The 19,938-nt window shown below is 31.6% G+C and overlaps 3 protein-coding genes across 7 annotated transcripts in view; 1 reads left to right on the forward strand and 2 right to left on the reverse strand.

The window, feature by feature from the left end:
* Positions 1-19,938, reverse strand: part of Rnb (R and B) — an 80,976-nt gene that overhangs the window by 54,642 nt on the left and 6,396 nt on the right. The window lies entirely within an intron of this gene.
* Positions 15-4,954, reverse strand: Agxt (Alanine-glyoxylate aminotransferase). Its single transcript, XM_035085922.1, has 6 exons — positions 4,566-4,954; positions 4,295-4,495; positions 1,851-2,008; positions 1,638-1,793; positions 741-1,088; positions 15-674 (listed from the first exon to the last, which is right to left on the reverse strand). Exons 1-6 carry the CDS (start codon positions 4,752-4,754, stop codon positions 518-520), a joined length of 1,209 nt encoding a protein of 402 aa, XP_034941813.1. The 5' UTR covers positions 4,755-4,954; the 3' UTR covers positions 15-517.
* Positions 5,556-18,727, forward strand: LOC118068476 (rho guanine nucleotide exchange factor 10-like protein). Of its 5 annotated transcripts, none has more exons than XM_035085909.1 (9): positions 5,556-6,480; positions 6,568-7,066; positions 7,341-7,643; positions 7,791-7,966; positions 14,064-14,593; positions 14,688-15,284; positions 15,508-15,894; positions 16,006-16,224; positions 16,313-18,727. In XM_035085909.1, exons 2-9 carry the CDS (start codon positions 6,660-6,662, stop codon positions 18,689-18,691), a joined length of 4,998 nt encoding a protein of 1,665 aa, XP_034941800.1. In that variant the 5' UTR covers positions 5,556-6,480; positions 6,568-6,659; the 3' UTR covers positions 18,692-18,727. The 5 variants fall into 5 exon arrangements, with proteins under 5 accessions (XP_034941800.1, XP_034941798.1, XP_034941799.1 ...); XM_035085907.1 differs by having other exon boundaries at positions 7,338-7,643; positions 16,313-18,691; XM_035085908.1 differs by lacking the exon at positions 5,556-6,480 and having other exon boundaries at positions 6,660-7,066; positions 7,338-7,643.

Consider the following 19,938-nt stretch of genomic DNA (forward strand, 5'->3'; position numbering starts at 1 on the left):
TTTAATTAGAAACGTAAAGCTTTATTAATTATATAGGCCCTTCATATTTTTTAACAATGTGGTTCAATAAATTTGTATATAAACTAGTTACATATCTTTATGAAATTATTTTATAACTACTTGAAAACAGCATTGAGTTTAGCCACTACTTTAATTGTTTTATAAAAGTGAAAAGCGTTGAGCGTTTAAAATGGTTAACTCATGTTGTTTTATAATTATCAAGAGTCAATGTAATGTTGACGATCAATTGAAAATAATTATTTTTCAACACATCATATCGTTCGAGCTTATCTTGGTTGTCGCGTTATAAATATATTATTGTAATTGTATCATATTGCATTATTACACATTTGTATCGATGAAGATTACGTTATTTTTCAATAAGACAAGAATGAAAATCCGACATTATGTAAGGGGTTACAATTCAAAGAGTGTATGCCGACTTCAGTATTTTCATTGAATAAAAAAATAAAGGAAATACTCTAAAAATTTGAAGATAATCATTTACTTAATTAGTTTAAAGCTGACTATGCATTTTAGCAAAAGTTAACACCTCATCCAAAGCTATTAAGAATCGGTCAACAACTTCCTCCCTAGCATTAATACCCATCAAACCGATTCTAAATATTTTTCCAACTGTTGGTCCAAGTCCTCCAGAAATTTCAATGTCCCACCTAATTAATTATATTTCAAATAAATAGTTTAAATAGTTTTGGTAGGTAGATTATTGAATAACATACTTTTCCAATAGTCTTCTGAGTACAAGTTTATAATCTATTCCCAAAGGTATCACAACAGAAGTGATCGTACTTAATCGATGTTCTGGTTCTCTAATATATAACTGTAATTCTCGACTCTGTAATCCCTCAACGAGTTTCTTAGCTGCAGTTGCATGTCTTTTCCATGAGGTTTCTAAGCCCTCTTCTATTAACTGAGCTAATCCTTCTCTAAGCCCATAAAGTAGTGTAGCTGATATTGTATGATGGTAACGCCTCACGGGTTCATTGAAACAATTCCAGTAGTTGCCTAACTCTATCATGTCCCAATAAAAAGACTTCACTTTTGTAAGACGTGAAAATAATTTTTTTCTGTCGAATTCAAACAATAGATTATCATTTCTAATCTTGATAGTTATTAAGTGTATTAATTATAGCTTATATTGGACATAAAAGAAATTTCAAATGTGAATATCAATTTTTATAGCTGATTAAGTTGGAAAGGTTCTATAAAAAATAAAGATTCCTTAATTAAAATTTAAACTACATAGATGAGTATATCATTCTCAATGAGTTAAGCATAAATTCTACAGTTACAAAAAAACTTTTCAAGCTCTAAAGAAGAAAGTGGAAATTACTTTAACAACTACTGTAGTATTTTCAGATTTATCACGGCCATATTGACAGACTTATTGACATGTGATAAAAAAATAAGAGATTATTCATTGTTAGTTCAATTTAGAACCTCTTTGTTAGTTTTTTAACTCTTAAAAATATCTAAGATAATTTGGGAATTTCCCAAGGTCGGTGAGTGACCGTCAAAAATGACTAATACTTTTTTTATTTTTTTTTCTAATAAAAATGAGAAGTAATTTCATTGATGTCCAAAATTATTTAGTTATTTAATCAAAATTATCCTACTCAGCTCTAGCATTAAATGATATTGGTGTAAGACCAGGAGGTGCCCCAAAAACTTTCTGACTGCCAGTGTAAGCAGCATCGATCTTCCAAGCATCCATGAAAAAAGGTTCAGCTCCAAGAGATGCTACTGTATCAACGATAAGCAGAGCTTCATATCTAAATAAATATGTCAATAAAGAGAGACAGTTAATCATGTAGATAAATTTAACATACCTGTGACAAATGTCTCCAATGCCTATTAATGGTTGTTTTAAAGCAGTTGATGATTCTGAATGAGCCAAAAAAACAACAGAAGGCTTCCATTGATCTATAGCTATTTCGAGTTGGTCTAGAGTGAAAGCAACACCCAATTCTGTGTTTAAAGTTCTTACCTGGTGATTTAAGAGACTTTCATTTTTATTATTTGATTACATTACCAGTACATACGTTCTTTAATGCTAACTATTGGAATGTTGGACTTAATCTATCAGTATATGGCAGTACATTTGAATCTACAAAAATGAGTTGAGTGCGAATGTTATTTATGTATTAAAAGTTTCGTGCCAATCCAATGTATACGGGACTGCTGATACTTATCTAGTTATTAAAATCATTTACTTAAACAATTTTAACGAGATAAGTTATATATGCTAAGATTAACAGATAAATATTACTAAGTACGTTAGTACTCGTTATTATATGATCCTGGATTAATCGGGCAGTCTCCTTCCTTTTACTCTCACCTAATACATTTTTTTTAGTTTGTTATGTATATATATATATATATTTTTCTAATCTAAGAGAGTGGGAATTACCTTATTGAGTCAAGAAATTTTAATTAAAATATTTATTGGATCTGTGTGTGTTTAGGTTTCTTGACCTTTCATGCAAATAATTTCAAAAGAAAAGTTTCTGTATAAACAATTTTTTAAAAGTCAACTGAATTTTAATTTACGAAACAATTAAAAAAATTTATCTAACATCACTGGGAGGCTCAGTGGTAATCAAAATTATTTGATGAATATGTCAATGATTTTTTAATATTTCATATCAAGATATCAAGAATTAATGAATGAATTCTATTTTTTAATTTAATTTAAAGATCAAGAAAGAATTTATTTTGTCAATAGAACCCTCCTATCTGTCTTTCAATAATTAATTGCCAAAATCATCTTACATGCCGGGATAACTCTTGGAAACAAAATCTACCATCAACTTAACAATATAATTTAAGGACATTATGTATTGAAATTCGGGAAATAGTAATCTAAATTCTTTAGAATATGTCGTTTCTTCGATTCAGTTTCAAAGACTCATGATTCATATTATTTTCATAAAGAATTTCTCTATATTCCATTAACTTAACAAGAGCAGCCACAAATTAACTCATTTTTCGGCTCCGAAATGAATTTACATGACAAACAGACGTTTCAAATATTTTTTCAATCGATTGGCTTCACACACTGCCTTTGTTATCTATTTTCTAAGAACTGTTTTATGATCATTTTCAATACTACTTCAGAAGTCTTCATATTTTTCACTTTTCATTTATCTCCTTGTCACATCGAAATTATTGTTTTGATTATTATGGATATTTATTTTTCAGCTAAATTATATACATTACTGTATTTAACATTTTCAGCTTATATTATCTATTACGTCCGAGTGCTGAGAACAAACCAGTATACATATAATATAACAGGTATAAAATGATGTTCTATGAATTCTATGTGATGGGGTGGTACATTATAGTCAATATTCGATATAATATTCATGTCACTGAATGTCATGACATTAATAACAATAGGACATTTCGGATGTATTGATGCATTGGGTATAATAGATATTAATGACAATAAACCATCAGTAATCAATAAAATGTAAAAAATGAATTAATCGTATATTGAAAAATGTATTAAAAGTTAGGTATGGTTTTATGAATAATTCACAAATACTTGTGAAGATGATTTGAAATTAATAGAAAATATCTTTCAACGCATTAAGTTTTAATGAAGTAAAAATTTAGAATGATAAAAAAAAATAAAATATCTATTTATGGGTATAGATAACATTGAATCTGGTACAAAGTACTATATATGACATTTCCCATGTACGTGATACTTTGTCTACAATATAACTCATTCATAAGTATTTCGGTTTCTTTTAGAATGATAACTCTCCTTACTACTCTTGGAAAATATTATCACTCAAATATCAGATTGGATTTTGTAATGATAAAATCATCTTTCAGAGAGTATCATGGAAAGAGTATACCATATATGCATGATGATATCAAATGAATTTTGAGTATGTTATATCAGAGATACGGTTTAAGTGTATTTTTACTTTTCAAAGAAAAGTTCATTCATTAAAACAAACATTCTTCATAAGAAATCATGAATAATAAATCTTACTCTCAAGATAATTTATCCTTCAGAGCCAAGTGAGTTTATTTAATTAAAAATAATGTTTTTGTTTTGTAATTCTATATTTACTTTTAATTTTTGTGTAATTATATGTGATTATTTGATATAAATATAAACAATAATTTTGGAAAATATGATTGAATAATCAGTCAACCATTGAACTTATTTGTGTTATTGCAAAATGTTATGGTTAAATAGTATCTACAGGCTAAATGAATGAATCAATTAATGGAAAGTTATTTCAAAACTTACACGTGCACCAAGTCGCTTTGACATATTCTCAGCCCTTTCACCCCACAGGCCACCTTTGACAATTAAAATTCTGTCGCCAGTCTCAAGTAGATTAGCGAGACAAGCTTCCATACCAGAATGGCCTGATGCACTTATGGCTAAAGTGAGTCTGTTTTCTGTTTGAAAAGCATACTGAAGTCCAGCTTTGATTTCATCCATTAACTAATTACATAAGAATTTGAAGAGTTTATTCAACTTAAAAAACACATATTTTTAATATTTTATAATCTACCTTAAATGTTTCCGGATGCATATGTCCCAAGAGTGGATTACTCAATGCTTTTATAACTCTTGGCGATAAATTACTTGGACCAGGACCTAACAAAAGTCTTCTCTGAGGTACTGCTAATGGAGAAAGTATCTCTTTTGGAGACGATTTGATTCCACCCACACTTCTGATTACAGATGAATAATTATACATCTTTCACTGTTTAACTTATAATTATATGGTGACAGTAATATAATTTAATCTTATATAAATATTGCAATATTTTCTTCTTAATGTAATGAATTTAAAACTAATGAATGCTAACTCATCGAATGCTGAAACTCTAGTGTCATATGATAATTTCGATAAAAAGTAATACAGGGAGATATCAGAAGACACTTAATATATTACGATAACTTCGATAATGATGACTTGTAAAAAGTAAAATAAATAATCCGGCCTTTAGTATCATTGATTTTCTGTATGAAAAATATTACAATAAAATTATTATAATTATTATCTTAATGAAAGAAAAAAAATAATCATAAGGTTGAATACAGTGATTGTGATTGTTTTGACTTGATAATTAAAGCAATTAAATAAATATACAGAGTAATATTTAAAAGTTAATCACTTATTGAATAAATTAATTAACATTTTTTGATTTATTTTACATAAAAATTCTATTGATAAATTGATTGAAATGAAAATATAAAAATCCTTGATATTTACTAAAGGCAAGAAAAAAACAATCGATGTGATCGAATTAACTTGAATAAATTTAAATGGTATCCAGTACATAAAAATTATTATGAACTGGTATTATTATTAAAGATATAAAAAAGGAAGTATCGTTTTTGGTTCACTGAATCCTATCATGCAAAAAATGATTTTCTGCAACCGATCCATATACTGTACAGAGTCGCCCCCTTGTGGCAGATCATTCACATGTTTTCCCATTTACTTTCTCTTTCTTTCTCACTATCTGTCTCTGTCAGACGTCTAACGTTTCTTCTCTCGGGTTTCCTTCTTGCCTTGGAATTCCTCAAGCACCAAGACGCGAGAGACGTTAGTGTCCAATTGTTCGTACAGTAGTTTACACTCACCAAAACTTGGTTGTTTAGTGTGCCGCGTGCTTCCAATAAGACCGTTGAAAACTCTTATGGAATTTATTGTTTCCGTGCCGGGCCATGTCGCGTGCCACTATTTGTACGTGTATTTGTCTTTTCGTGACTAAACAACAGTTATAGTTATATATTATGTGGGACCATATTATAATAGTAAAACGTGATATATTTGCTAAGAAGCCAAAGTAAAATAAATGAAGACTTTATATATATATATAGGTATATGTAGATATATAAAGCGACTTGAGAAAAAAAATGGATGGTAGATCAATTACACGATCATTACTTCTACAATCAGTTTTGATTTAATAATGCCCCGAAATATGTAATTTGAACTCGTTTGCGTGCTGTTAAAGCATTTTTTATGCTCTTTCTCGTGGTGGTACTTCTGAAAGACTGAATTATTTTTGAGTGCTTATGTACCTGAAACGACTGCCAAGTGCTGCAAAGTGAACTGTGGGTGCTGTTGTGGGGCCAAAGCAAGTGATTCGCTTGTTCACTCTATCATTTTGCTCTTATTTTCTTTCCCTCTCTTACTTGCTTACTTACTTACTATACATTCATAAGAGAATAAGCAGCCGACCAGTTGACCGGTCTCAAGAGAGGCGTGCGTGCTCGTGCTCGTTTATTCCTAACAATGGATGAACGCGAAGCTATCTTCTGACACCAGACGAAGAGAAGAGGCAAAAATAAAACAAACGAATATTAAAAGGAGTTATTATACTGTTGATGGAAATGTTTGTGACAATAGTGTAATTAGTGATTCTAAATTAGAGATTCAAAGCTCAAAAATTAATGGATGTCATTAAAAAGTAAGTGACCATATTCTTCTTAAACGAGCATATCATCAAGATTGATTACGAGCCAGTTTAATTTAATTGAAATATGTCTGCTTGCAGTTCTATCAGCAAAATAAACCGTAAGTGAATTAATAAAGCCCAGTGATAGAATGATAGTGATGATGGTGATGATGATGCCAAAAAGATGAGCTATGGCATCGTCTACGACTCCAAGTTATACTGGATTATCAGCACCTGTTGGTGGTAACACATCTCGTTGTGTAAGTCTTGAATTCCCACCTCCACCACCTTATCCACCACCCATGGCTGAAAATCAGCTGCATCAGCAAAAGCAAGCTCAACACTTTCAATCTCATCAACAATTACAATGTCAGCCACAAGTAATTCAAGATTATTCATATGCTTGCTATGAACCTGGACCGTCAAGTAGAATATCTTTACTCTATCCTCATTCCTGCTCTGTGGAGGAGCCGTCAAATCGTCAATGGACTTATCACCTGCAGCGCCAACCACCTGTTCGGGACTTGGCAAAGCGACACACCTATGTCACGCGATATGGGACAGAAGAGAATATTTACGAAGAAATATCTGAGATCAGGTAGGTAAGCTCTGGTAGACAGAGCAAAGAAAAGGTCGGCATTTTATGGGATATAAATTGTAAAAGGGCGTAAAACTTAAAAGACACCGGAAAACATCAATGACAAAGGACTGCTGTTCTTTAATTTTTATGCTCTTGAAGCGTTTTATAGAGAAATCGCTTCTTGGTACGTTATTTATCGTACTGAACTTGAAAGAATTAATACATATATCCTAATAATAAAAGAAATATTATGTCTATTCTAAATATCAAAACTGTTAACTTAATTTAGCAGGCAGTGTCGATTAGGACTCAGTGAATCTCATCGATCACTCGTAGCTGAAGAAGTACGTCGAGTTCATTCCCGTCATCGTCGTGTCCTTGGAGAATTAAACTTAAGTGTTGAAGCAATGTTGATGCCGAGTACAGTAGAGGATAACGAGAATGATGATGAACACAATGTCAAAGAGAGCCAAGATGATGAGAAAGGACAAAACCGAATGGCTCCTTCATTTCTATCATCTAATGAACCCCCATCACTCTTTGTCGGCTGTGATTTAGACAGTGGCTTTAGTGGGAGTTCTAGTGCCAGCTATAGGTACTTGTTTACAGTTACTACTTCTTGTAATGCCTGACCTCTTTTTTTCACTTTCTATTCTTCCTCATTATTGACTCTATTGGCTTCTATATACCTATCGACCTGTCAAACCTAAAGAAAATAAATGACAATTTCATTAAATTCCAGGTCAGGAGCTGGATCTCTAAGGAGAGACTTGGATAAATCACTAATGGCTTCCACATCGTGTACTAAACTGATTGCCAATATGCCAAATCGAAAAAATAAAGCAGCTATGATATGGAAAAAAGGCTGGAAAGGATGGAAAAAATTCCAGGTGTTTGCTCACGCGTCAAAAGTCAGTGGTATGTGTGTGGTTAATTGATTTTTAGTGATTATATTTACTGCGGTGGTTAATGCAAAACCGTTGCTAACGAAAAGAATCGTGAGAACGTGCCTTGGATATAATGTGACGTAAGCACACTAGCTTGCAATGCGCTTGGTTGAGTATAGTACAGTTAATTATTGGTACTTGGTAAGGGTCAGCTAAGGGTCATTCGTCGAACGTAGAGAAGCAGATGCAGGCCACGTGCACATTTGTCACGTCCCTCGCTTGCTTACTGATGATAATCGCCCTATACTGACTAAATCTAAACGGTAGCACGCATGCTATATATTCTTTTGACTTGATATTGTTTAGGTAATTCAAATCCAAAACAAAACAAGCAGATTAGTTGAAACAACAAGTTCCAAAACTGGATTATCGACATAAATACTTTCATTATCAATTTTACTATCGTCCAATTGAAAAGTTGCTTTCCAACATGTTGGTCAATGTGGTCAGTAATAATTAATTTAATGGATATTCAAATGAATGGAATGTTGATAATTAAGCCTAAAAAATTCTGTTTTCGTTGTTTAAAGATATTATATTTGATGAAGAAGCTGATAAAAGTTCATGTCTTGTAGACTGGCGCCGTCTTTCGGTCATCTTTCATACAACAAAATTCATCTCTCGTGAGCTTTATGTGTTTTTAACTCTCTTCTATACGATAGATTTCTTTGTCCTCTTCTGATTTCATTGCCGACCACGATACTACATATTTGCTTTCTTCGTTTTCCTGCTGTTGAGTATACAGCATGTATTCTCACACACAGAGACATTCATAGCAGTACCAGCAGCAGCACCAAGAGTCCAACTAAACAGCACTCTCTGAGGCTTGCTTTGCCCCTCCACACTTCCGTTTTGCTGCTTAACTGCCTTCAGTACGCGAAACGCCAAGCAACACCAAGGCTGTATAGTAGCTCTAGTGCCCGCCATCATGTGGTGTGCTATCCCTACAATCCTAAAAATTTTTTACGACTATTTTTCCTCTCACCAGTTCCACGTTGTGGTAATTAAATAAAAACTCGCTTGTTCCGCGTAATTAATACTTCTAGTTTCTATTGTTTCTTGTTGTTTACGTTATTACATAATTTGGTAGACTTGTAAACATTAAGTTTTTTTTTAACAACGTTGATTCTGTGGATGATGGTGTTAGTAATACTGGAATCAATGGTTTTGTTATTTCAATTAAACATTTTTTATCGTAGTATTGACAATAAATTATTAAGGTGAATTTTGGAGCAGCCTCCTCCGGGATACCGTGAGGAGGCTGACAATACACGTAGTGTTATTTCTATATAGACATGGAAGAAATGCACAATGGTGTTGTTCTCATCAAATGTAAGTTGAACAATACTCTATAAATTGATTGTATGATTATTTTTTGATTATATGCTTGTAGTAGTATTAGTTACTGAGAGGTATATTTGATTATACATATGAGTTTTCAACGGAATCTCTGGTGTACAGTATACTTGCGGGTGCGCGCAGGCCAATATTACCAGCTAGAAGGGAGAAAGATAAAGAAAGGAACCAAGAGAATGACACCCATGGAGATTTCAACTAGACTGCGCGGCGTTGCCAGACCGAATAAATTTTCAATGTGTGCTCTTCTATTCCACGTTAAATGTTCTTTAAAATATCAAACTAATTAACCACCTCAACCTAAGCAAAACTTGATATGTACCGCAGCTGTCTTTACTTTCTTTGCCTATTTAAATATCTCATTTTGCCTGTTTCGTCTTCTTCAACTACGTTTACTTACTGCCAGCAACACCATGACGATGACTAAGTCCGGTTCGACGTTCGAGTGGTGTCGTTGTAAAGTCTAAATTGGGCTTATAAAGTCGAGAAAAAAATCAAGGTGAAGATCAGAAAAAGAGAATTTTTCAACTTCAGTTAATGCTTTATAATCAAAGATTAAAAAGTAGCCAAAAGCAAATAGTAATTCTGTGATTACAGAATAGAACAGGCCATTTAATCATAATATCTCGTGGGGAATGACCCATCGATGAGACACACAAGCGTAAATTGACGCCGGAAGTTGGTCACTTACGAAGGACGTTATTGTGCCCGCATGATTAAACTCAAGCGACCGAACTGTTCAATCTAACAACTCAGCATCAACATTTGCCAAAGCGAGAACGTTTACTCACGCAGTAATATTCAATTAATTCCATTTCATTACTGACTTTTTCTAGTTCATTCATTGTGTTTTCAACAAATACCCGCGTTATTTTTAAACATTAAAATTATCCTGGGGTTTTTTTTTATTGATAGAGATTAATGATAGAGAAAGAACTATATATCATCTAGGAAAAAGTTTCTTAACAGTGGATAAGCAGATTAATTTACTCTACTATTCCCCTTAATTAAAAAGTATATTATTTTTATTAACTACACACATTTTTTATCTAAATGACTTATCATTTGTTACCTAAAAAAGGATAATATATTGGAGTAGATAAATTCAATGAGCATAACAAAAGAATAATTATGAGATTAAAAAATACATATACAGCTGATTCTTTTTTTTTTAGAGCACAATGTTTGTGGAAACATAAATGAATTTTTATGTCACTTTTTTCATTATTCTATTAGTATGTATGTAGAAAAGTGACGTGAACAATTTATCTATTCAATGAAGAAGCATGTATCCCATACATATGAGATGTTTATGTAATTTATTAATTGAATATTTAACTAATATTTCATGATACAAAGTAATACATAAGTTTAAGCATTTATAACTTTGTTGACTTAATTAAAATTTTATTATTTTGACAGATGTAAATTAAATTATTAAAAGATAAACTTCAATAAGAATTGGAGCATTAATTTATAGTTTATTAAAAAATTTGTTATTTTTTAAAAAATAGTTAATATAGAAGACAAGTTATTTCTAAAATATTTGTGAAGCTCAATAATTGGATAAATTAAATTAATATTTAGAAAACAAAAATAGATTGGAGAAATTTAGAGTATTTTAATTAGAGAAACAAAAATAATCTCAAATAAATTCTTTTTGATGTGCTCTCATTAACAAATCTGATTTTAACTTTATCTAATAAAACTAAAATTAACTTGTAATAGAATCGTTGAACTTTATTAGAACTAATTTTGTAAGAGGAAATGAAAGCGAGGTTGGAAATGATAATTTTTAGTTTTGTTTCTCTCATAAATAGATAAGTTGATTATATTAAATAATACATTCTTCTATCAACACAGTCATGTAAAGTTAATTTCAAATACCCCATTGGAATTTATTTAAATTCTAAAACAGTAATAACTGAACTTTTAACCAAATATGAACACAATGAATTTTTAATTTTCTTAAAAAAAAAAAAAAAAAAAAAAAAATGTTTAGAATATTCAAATTAATTTCACTTATTGTAATTAAATATAATCGACCAAGTTTTTTAAAAAAGATAGTAAAACTTTTCTATTATTCATATTTATTTTAATTTAAAAACAAAATTTTATCAGAAAATAAGTTGGTTTTATTGAAATGAGTTGTCAATGTATTTGAATACTTTTATTGTTCATTTCTTATTTGAAACTGTCTAACGCAACTTCAACTTATCTAGTGGTCTATTTATTTTATAATAGCACAAAGCATACGCTATAGAAATTATTGTCTAGAATCTTTTTCATATATATTTCTATATTTTTGACCGACTTACTTTATTTTTAAACCATTTGTTCTCAACATGTAGAATTACTGCATGATTGAATTTCTCTGATTTGTGCATTTACAACCTACATCTGCCACTACCTGTTCACAAGTACACAACCCGTGTTTTCATAGCATACGTCGTCCTACCTATCTATACGTACTCTACACTTGTTAGCTTTATATAGCCAACTGAGTTATCACGTCTACGTTTCCGGAATCTATTGAATTATTTTTATCAAATAGACAACACATGATATCAGTTCTCCAATACCTTTGTTTCCACATAATTCAACATCACCGTACCATAAAGTCAACATTAAAACATTTCTGTTATTCATATTCATTCACGTAATAATAATTAGATGATATAATAAGCTATGATTACCATCAACGATAGACCCAACATACATACAAACGAAAATTCAAGTGGACAGTTAGGACAAGTAGTAGAAAGGACAATGGCATTTCACATGTAATATTTTCATGTGAGCAGGCTTGCGTACAGTATAAATAAAGCTAATGCGTTGACATAAGGAATAGAAGAACGAGGGAGAGAGCGGGAGGAGAAAAACATTGGAGATGGAAGGCAAGTAAAGAGGAAGAAGGAGAGCGATGTATTGGAGGAGGTGGAATCCGGTAGAATCGGCTCCCCCACATACATTTGTGGTTAGTTCGGACTTTGCGAGAAAGAATAGAAGTACACGACGAAGAAGCAATAGTGTACTACAGTCTGTTGTGTTCACAAACTATCACAATACATGTGTTTCATTATTTTGTGCGCACTGTGTTTTACCAGGATTCCAAACTGGATCAATCAACCTTTGAGATTCAACACATGAGAAGTGTGAACAAGTTTAAATATTGTTCAAGTCAAGTAAGTGTTTACGATGCTAATCATTCTGTCCATCAGCTAATATAACCACTGGATTTATGTTCAACCACAACACACACAGACAATTCCCACGTTCTTATTAAATTGCGTTAATCATCAAGTGATTTAAATTCATCAGTAGTGAAGACATTATCAATGGAAGGATTTATTTATTTCCACTACTCTATCTACGTCTTCATTATTGAAGATTATCTTCAATTATTGTATGTATAAGGGGACAGTTGGCCTACTGGATGTTACGTTTGAGAAAGTGATTTAGACAGTTTAGGGAATGGAATTAAATATTGGCGCAGGAGATGGAATATATTTTATAAATAGATACTTCCGTCATTGAATAGATGACTGCAATGTACGCACTATAGAGTAGTTAGCACGCGCAGTTGGTCGAGTACGTATGTGTACTTTCCATTACATAGATATTGGCTCTTATGTGTATGATATACATACATATATTGAATATATGTATATAATATTCGATAACATTGCATGTGAATAATAATACGCGTGAATGCACGCAATGTTTTTGTTCGATCAGTATGTCAGATATCAAGACATGTATAGCGCGCTTATGAGCAACCTGTAGAACGTCTTTATATCTTTCATCTAATTTCTAAACATGGTATTTCCTGTTGATTTCTATTCAAGATTTACTTTTCAGTCGTTTTGATAGATAGTAAAATATTTGGAGTAAGATCATTCAAATCTGTTGAAATAAATGTTCATGTTGTAGGGAAAAAAATGAATTTATAATGACAAGTTTGAAAAGAAATACTATTTACCTAGAATCGTGTTGTGGAGAATACCTGATTCAGTAATAGATATTTTTAATTGTTTGATTCTATTTCATACTTGTTTTTGTTGGAATCATATGATAAATATAATAATTAAATATTCTCTTGATGAGATTGATAAATTAATATTAATTTGCAAATAAAAAAATATTTTAATTAAAGCAAACAGCCGGGAACTTGATTAGTCGTCAAAAATAATAATTAATTAAACATAATTATAATTATGTACTTGCTGTTCAGAAGAAATTATAATTAAATTTACCTTGTTTTATGAGAGGGTAAACAAATTATAATGTTTAAGAATATAATAATAAATAATTTATTATTGATGAAATTCAATATTCATATTAGGAGGTATTATTATTATTATAAGTCAATTAGCTACTTTTCACACAATAATATGTAGTTAATTACTAAAATTATCAGTCAATCAATTAAAAAAAACAATTATTGTACAATTATATGTTAAATCATTTTGTTGATATTATTAGTAGTTAATTGTATTAAAAGCTTCTCTATAATTGTTGTAAAAAAAAATTTACTTGAAATCGACTAATAATTTTTTCCACAAAAAAATTAAAATGAAATTAAAAATATTGTTTAATCATTAATAATTAGTCACATCTGAGTTAATTTTAAACGATCAAATTACTGGTTCTATGAAAAGTGACATGATAGAAATAAAGCGATTATTAACGATAATAATTTTGTTATTTAGATGAACCACGATCGAGGTGTCAATCTTGGGACGACGTAGGAGTACCATCAGCTAGGATGGAGGCAGTGTCAAAACGACAGTCTCAGCATCATCAACCCTTGGAGCCTACAAATTCAAACATCTCCTCGAATTCTGTGAAAAGTGAAGATTCGTGGTGTTCAGCGTCAGATCATGAACATTCGTCTGACGATGAAAGTGAAAAAAGTAATATCAGTATAAAAAGTAATTGTCAGTTACGGAATACATTGCACAAAGCAAAGACTCTATGTGACAAGTTGAGATCACAAAACATAAGACTGAGTAATAACTGCCCAGCAGACACTTTAGATGCAGCAGGTAATCAAGGAAGATTATCACGCTGGTTTAGTATTCGTATGCGAGGGTCTACACATCAATATGATGTGGACTCGTCGTCCTCGGATACTTCGATTGTGTCAATGTGCAGTCCAATAAAACAACAGCAGTCATCAACGCCATTACAACAGTCACCGGTGGCTCCAATTGGCTCGCCAATGTCCCGACTTGTTGAGGTAATAAATATCTTCATTACGATTACAAATGAATCTAAACAATATCATTAAAATAAATAGTCCTTGTGTCTAAATTAATTGTGCAAATTTTTAGGTCGAGGAAGAGAGCTATACTTCAGGCAGCAATACAGCTGCTGCTATCATGCAATTCCAGTGTATGCATCCTCGCAGACAAGCACCTCCAACTCTTCCACCAGCACCCCCAAATCTTACTCCTCAACAATTAAAACGACGTCACATTGTTGCTGCCATTGTTCATTCTGAGAATAGCTATGTTGCAACATTACAAAGATTAGTTAATGATTACAAGAAACCTTTAGAAGAGTCATCACCACCTGTACTAAGTCAAGCTAAAATAGCCACTTTATTTCATCGTTTACCAGAAATCCTACAATGCCACACACTCTTCAGGATTGCCTTAGCTGAGTGTGTGAGATCTTGGGACAAAGATGAAAAGCTTGGTGATGTTTTTGTTGCTAGCTTTAGTAAAGCTATTGTTCTTGACATTTACAGTGGATTTATTAACAATTTTTCACAAGCTATGGATCTTGCTAAACAAGAATCTAAAAGAAAAACAGCTTTAGCCGATTTCTTCAAGGTTAAACAAATAAGTGCCCATGACAGATTGTCTTTTTTTGGACTTATGGTTAAACCTGTTCAAAGGTTTCCTCAATTTATTTTATTTCTTCAGGTAAATAGAATATTTTTAAGATAACAACTTTGAGGATTATAAATTAAAATTTTTATTAAGTCTTGGTTATTTGCATTGTAATTATTTGAGAAACAAAATTCTTGCATTTGTTTAAAAAAAGACTGCCAGAGAAAAATTTGGTTATCGTTATGACTGATCAATAGAATTTTTGAAGCATCTCTTAATCTACATGATAATTTATTAAACTTGATATCTTTTGTAGGACTTATTGAAGCACACACCTCAAGGACATCATGACCGAATGTCTCTTCAATTGGCATTAACTCAGTTAGAGAGCTTGGCAGAAATGTTGAATGAACGAAAACGTGAAGCTGAACAATTCCAAGCATTTAAAGAAATGCTACGTCATGTATCTGGAAAATTAGCTCATCGACCTCTTTCTTCATCTTCTCGTTATTTGATAAGAGAAGACAACGTTACTCAATTAGAGTTTAATCAAAATGGCATGATAACTAAATCAAAAAGAAGAAGATTGCTATTATTGAACGATTTAGTCGTGTGTGTTTCTGTAACACCTAGATCTATCGAGGACTTTTCAAGCAGTGAAAGACTTACGTTAAAATGGACGTATCCGGTGTCCGACATAGAGGTAAATGTCTGTGAGAAAATATTCCACAGAAAATGAGCACGTGCGATTTATTGCACGTATGTTGTACAACAATATTAAATTATCTATAATTTATTTTATTATTCTTCAAAGATACAAGACACCAGCACATCTCCAACACTGAGTCGATTACTCACAGCCGGTCTCAACAAAGGCGGGAGTTTGAAATCGGAAAAAAGCTGTGGTATGAACGAGAGCAATCACCAAGCAGGTGCCGATAGTATTTGTGCTGAGATGAATGACCTTATGCACGACTATGAGGTTATGTCAAGGATAAGTGATCTCGTGACGCAACTCAAAGGAACTTACGAGGTATTTATTAGCCTTGTACCTATTTTACTAATTAAAATCACATAGTAATTCTTTATTTATAATCAAATATGTTTATTTAAATGTTTAGGGAATGAGCGTTGCATCGACAAAGCAAATTCTCCAGTCAATTCAGTCATCTATTCAACAAAAAGACGAAGACATGATATGGGCAGACAGTTGTTGTCTTCAACTTACAACTAAACAAGGACAAATGTATACTTTCCAAACGGATAATCCACTAGTCAAAAAAGATTGGATAACAGAGCTAAGACTTGCTCAATTAGCTTTGGATCCAAATAACTCACCGTCTTGGGAAGTGCCTGAACAAGAACAAAGACCATCCACGAAGATGCCATTATTCGTTAGTTCTCAAGCAGTTTATCACTCTCAGTACAAGTCAGAAGTTCGTTGTGGATGTTACTATACCACCCATAATCCCCGTACAGTTAGACGACGAACTTCGCGAAATCCACAAAGTTATTTGTGGATTTGCACGGGGGATGGGGTATCAAGTCACGTTACAGTATTTAGCCAATCAACTTCTAATGCTTCTTCAGCAATATCATTGAAGAAAATTAGTACATTTGATTTAGTCGAAACACGTGTAGCTGCTATCGAATTCATTAAGGGGGTTGATGAACCAGAATCCTGTCAAATAGGTGATCAAGTATGGATGGGAACAGATTCAAGGAAAATAATTGTTTATTCAGCAGTTGAACCCGAGAAACAAGAACAGCTTGGAAGTTATTCAGTATCGGGTTCAGTAATTCAAATAAAATATCACTGTGATAATGTCTTTGTAGCACTTGGCAGCGGTTCTTTACTGATGTTTAAAAGAAATGTAGATAGAAATTGGCATATGGGAGAACCTTCAGTCATTTGTTTAGGAGCTGATCCGGTAGCTTGTCTTATGCCAATAAATAACACTGTTTACGCAGCTTGTGGAAAGAAAGTTTGGGTGCTTAAAGCAGCTTCTGGAGAGGTAATGAAGAGTTTTAGTGTGCAACATGAACATGTTGGTAATGTACATTTAATGGCTCATTCAGGCGTTGGTCTGTGGGTTGCATTAAAAAATTCCAGTACAGTTTGTCTTTATCATACTGAAACTTTTAAGCATCTTCAAGACATAAATATTGCCTCTAATGTTCTGCGAGTAACGAAAGCATCTATTCTCGATCGTTTATCGTCATGCAACTCTTACGGTGATAATATCAATAATGGCAATTCAAATTCACAAATTAGTGTAAACGTTACAGCTTTAATGGCTTGTAAAGGACTTCTTTGGGTTGGTACTAATGTTGGAATTAGTTTAACTATTCCGTTACCAAGATTAGAAGGAGTTCCTATTATAAGTGGCCGAGTAAATATTTCATATCACGCACACTTTGGGCCAATTACTTTTTTACTGGCTATTCAAAATAATAAAAACTCTCAAATCAGTAAATCTTCAAAAGACGATGAGCAAATTCAATACAATTCGAATGAACAAACTGAAATAGATCAGCAACAATTAAGACCTCACAATCGACAAACTGATCAATCAGAACAATCAAGGAAAAGACAAGAATATCATCGAGCAAGTTTGAATGAATCATCTGCTAACTCAACGGCTTCGTCGTCCTCATTTTCTTATAATGTTGATAAATTGAAGCAACAATTAGCTGGAAGCCCTATTGCTCTAAGAAGAAAACGGAATAAAGATAATGATTTTAGAGCATCAAAAACTTTGCCAAGGGGTTTTGGTGGAGCAATAATTTCTAGTAATTCATCACCACCAGGATTATTATCAACTTCAATAGCTAGTTCTCAAAGTTCTGGAGAAAATTGTGATGTTTATGGGCTTTATGGTGAGTTAATGTACGTGAAAGATTATGAAAATGATACGAGCTCGGGAATTGATCCAACATATGAAAGTCTGAGACGTAGTGATCCTGAATTAGCTGCAATACCTAACAAGGTCAATACTCTAGATCGAAGGTTGAAAATGAAGATCACGCGACCTAGATCTTTAGATTTATCCAACTGGTCTGTCGACTCTCACGCGAGTTCTTTGTATACGTCATCTGGATCTGAAGAAAATCTTTCTAAAACTGGAAAATTATCTAGAAATAGTAGTACAGCAAGTGGAAATACAACAACAACTTCATTCAATCTCGAACCATTAATTTCTTCAAATACTGTCAACTCAGGAGTTGATAGCAAAGAAACTATTCAACAAACACGATTAAACACCGTTAAGAAAAATAGTACTACAAATAAACGAAAGATTCAACAACAAATAGATCAACCAAAACGTACAGTTTTAACTTTAATGGGTGGACGTGGTTACGTAAATTGGAGGCAATTAAATAACACAACTTCACCACCTCAACCATTTATTGGGGACAAAAACTCAAAGGCCAGCTACTCATGCAAAGAAACCAACACCAATGATGCTCATATAGTATTGTGGGAAATGAAATTATGATAAAGAAATATATATTTGAAAAATTTGCTGGTCAAACTAAAACTCGTGTTCAATATAACACAACTCTACAGAATCAAATCAATTTTAATTCTGGTGCTTAATTATCATTAATTAATAAGATTAATAATATGTATTAAATGCAAAAATGTTTATTTATGATTAATCTTTCAAGAATCTCAGTTTATTTATTACTGAAATGAATCTCGTGCCTTTTTCTAAATATTGAATATTCGTTTTGAAAGTATTTTATTTTATAAAAATAAATCTTACATATCGCACGAATTAATTTTATTGCAATTTATAATTATGTTATACGTACCAATGCGTACAAACAAAATTGAGTGCTCATGAAAGAGAGCCTCACCAAAGAAAACTAGGTAAAAAAGTATAAATTAAAAATGTTAAATTGATGATTGGATTGATAAATATTAAATAAACTATTGCATTTTTTTGCAGTTACGCAATTGAAATAATAATTATCGAATATTAAATCCGTAGCGTACGGAATTGTTAACTAGCATTTCTATGTGAAAAAAGAAAATTTATATATAAGTTGATTAGAATGCAGATCTTTGCATTGTCACAAGTTGTTTTGATAAAAAATTTTCCAACTATCTCTATTTGTGGTGCCATCGTGAAGTAATTCTTATAAAATGTTAAATCAATTATATTAAAAAATATATTCTTAACACTTTGTACAGCTACATTTTTTCTATTAAATCTTTGTTAATTGATACAACTATTTAATGTTATATAAAAAGTTTGTAACTTATACATTTTACAATCGTTATTAACATTTAACGCCTAATTTTTTAGAAATTTTTTCATAATGGCATGAAAAAATGAAATTATCAATTACTTTGAGGGAACAAAAATAAAATACTTAAATAAATATTATATTGTTTAAGAGATTACTGTTGCGCGTAAACAAGACAAAAAATAACATAGATTATTTCTTTTTCAATGTGATATATTCGAATATTAATCATATAAATAACGCCAGTTACCCTACAGTGATTGCTGTAAATGAAATTATTAATTTTTATTAATTCGAAACAAGGCGATTATAAACGTTTCAGAGCGAAAAAAATTGTACAACTACATAAGAACGAATATTTTGTTTTATTTTATGGATGTAAAAGATATAAATAGATTTCCATAACTATACAATAGATATATTTATTATTTAAACAATTACATAAATTTCATATTTTCTTGTTCCATCTTCTCAACGCTCAATAAAATAT

This window comes from Chelonus insularis, unplaced genomic scaffold (genome assembly GCF_013357705.1).
Source record: "Chelonus insularis isolate UGA/USDA-ARS -01 unplaced genomic scaffold, ASM1335770v1 contig_3_pilon, whole genome shotgun sequence".
Lineage (NCBI taxonomy): Eukaryota > Metazoa > Arthropoda > Insecta > Hymenoptera > Braconidae > Chelonus > Chelonus insularis.